Source organism: Octopus bimaculoides, chromosome 6 (genome assembly GCF_001194135.2).
Source record: "Octopus bimaculoides isolate UCB-OBI-ISO-001 chromosome 6, ASM119413v2, whole genome shotgun sequence".
Classification (NCBI taxonomy): Eukaryota; Metazoa; Mollusca; class Cephalopoda; order Octopoda; family Octopodidae; genus Octopus; species Octopus bimaculoides.
Genome location: NC_068986.1, coordinates 25,518,202 through 25,519,712, shown reverse-complemented (window position 1 = coordinate 25,519,712; position 1,511 = coordinate 25,518,202). Strand labels below are relative to the sequence as shown.

Here is a 1,511-nt window from a genome sequence, read left to right as displayed (position 1 = left end):
TATATACATATATACGACGGGCTTCTTTCAGTTTCCGTCTACCAAATCCACTCACAAGGCTTTGGCCGGCCCGAGGCTATAGTAGAAGACACTTGCCCAAGGTGCCACGCAGTGGGACTGAACCCGGAACCATGTGGTTGGTAAGCAAGCTACTTACCACACAGCCACTCCTACGCCTATATATATATATATATATATAATTGAAGAAATATATGTATATATTTTCAACTATAAAGACAGTTTACCAAAAAAAAAATCAAAATAAAATAAGGATTACATTTATAGAAGGCTTCATTATATCAATTTCATCCCTATTGCTATCTAAAATTCACTTCTTTGCAAATTCACCAAACATACAGCAAAAAGCCATAAATTATTTAGTGTAGAGCAGTCACAGAAAGAAACCAGTATCTACGAAGTAAAAAGTATAACTCGTTTCATATATCATGCCATGGGTAGCAGATAATTATTTCTCATATACTGTAATATAAACCATAATTAAAACAACATCGTAAATAACATAAGTACAGTTGGCAGAAACTCACTGCCAAAGGTGTATGCATAATGGAAGTGTACTTTTAACTGGTGATGTAGTTAGGCATTGGTAATTTAAGCCCGTCTTTGGCTTCAAAAAATGTGTATGACAGTGTTATCGTGTCGATGTTTTCCAGTTTCGGGTCCTCCACAAAGTCTGGATCAATGTAGAAAAATACTGGCATATCTACCTGCAATGACAACAGAAACACAACAATATTAATATTAGAAACCATTAATATTTATGTAATGCATAAATATAAACATTTACATACATATACAGACATATATACACAACATCTATCCATCCATCCATCATCATTTTAATGTCCACTTCTCCATGCCTGTATGCATTAAATGGAATTGGTCGAAGTAGATTTTCTATGGTTGAATGCTCTTCCTGTTGCCAACCCTCACTTGTTTTCAAGCAAAGTAATATTCCTCCATGGCTAGACATGTTTTTCATGGATGATTGAAAATGAAAAATGTTTGTTTTAGATTGTTGTGATGAAAAGACAATGGGACACCCATACATATACATACACATATAAGACACAGAGCCAACAGGCATCTTTCAGTCTATGGCAACCAAATTCACTGACAAGGCATTGGTTAGCATGGGGATATAGTAGAAGATACTTGCCTAAGGTCCTGCACAATGGGACTGAAGCCAGAGCCAATTGGTTACAAAACAAGCTTCTTAATTGCACACCCATGTATATATAAATACACACACAAATACATACACAAACACACACACACATATCTATGTATGTATGTATGCATGTGTATATATATATATCCATATTGATATGGATATTGGTGTCAAATCTCTTTCTTAAATGTAAAAATTTAAAACTTTGGATATATATATATATATATATATATATTCATATATGTATGTGTGTGTATATATATTCTCATACATATGTATGTATATATATATATATATATATATATATTCATATATGTATGTG

The 1,511-nt window shown here is 33.0% G+C and overlaps 1 protein-coding gene across 1 annotated transcript in view; it reads right to left on the bottom strand.

Annotated features, from left to right (window-relative positions):
• Positions 1-9: 9 nt before the first annotated feature.
• Positions 10-1,511, bottom strand: part of LOC106869477 (cytochrome c oxidase assembly protein COX11, mitochondrial) — a gene marked incomplete at its 5' end in the record, with an annotated part of 205,107 nt that continues 203,605 nt past the window's right edge. Inside the window, one exon of the mRNA XM_052968649.1 lies at positions 10-725. Coding sequence (XP_052824609.1) covers positions 579-725 — 147 coding nt within the window. The remainder of the gene's footprint in view (positions 726-1,511) is intronic.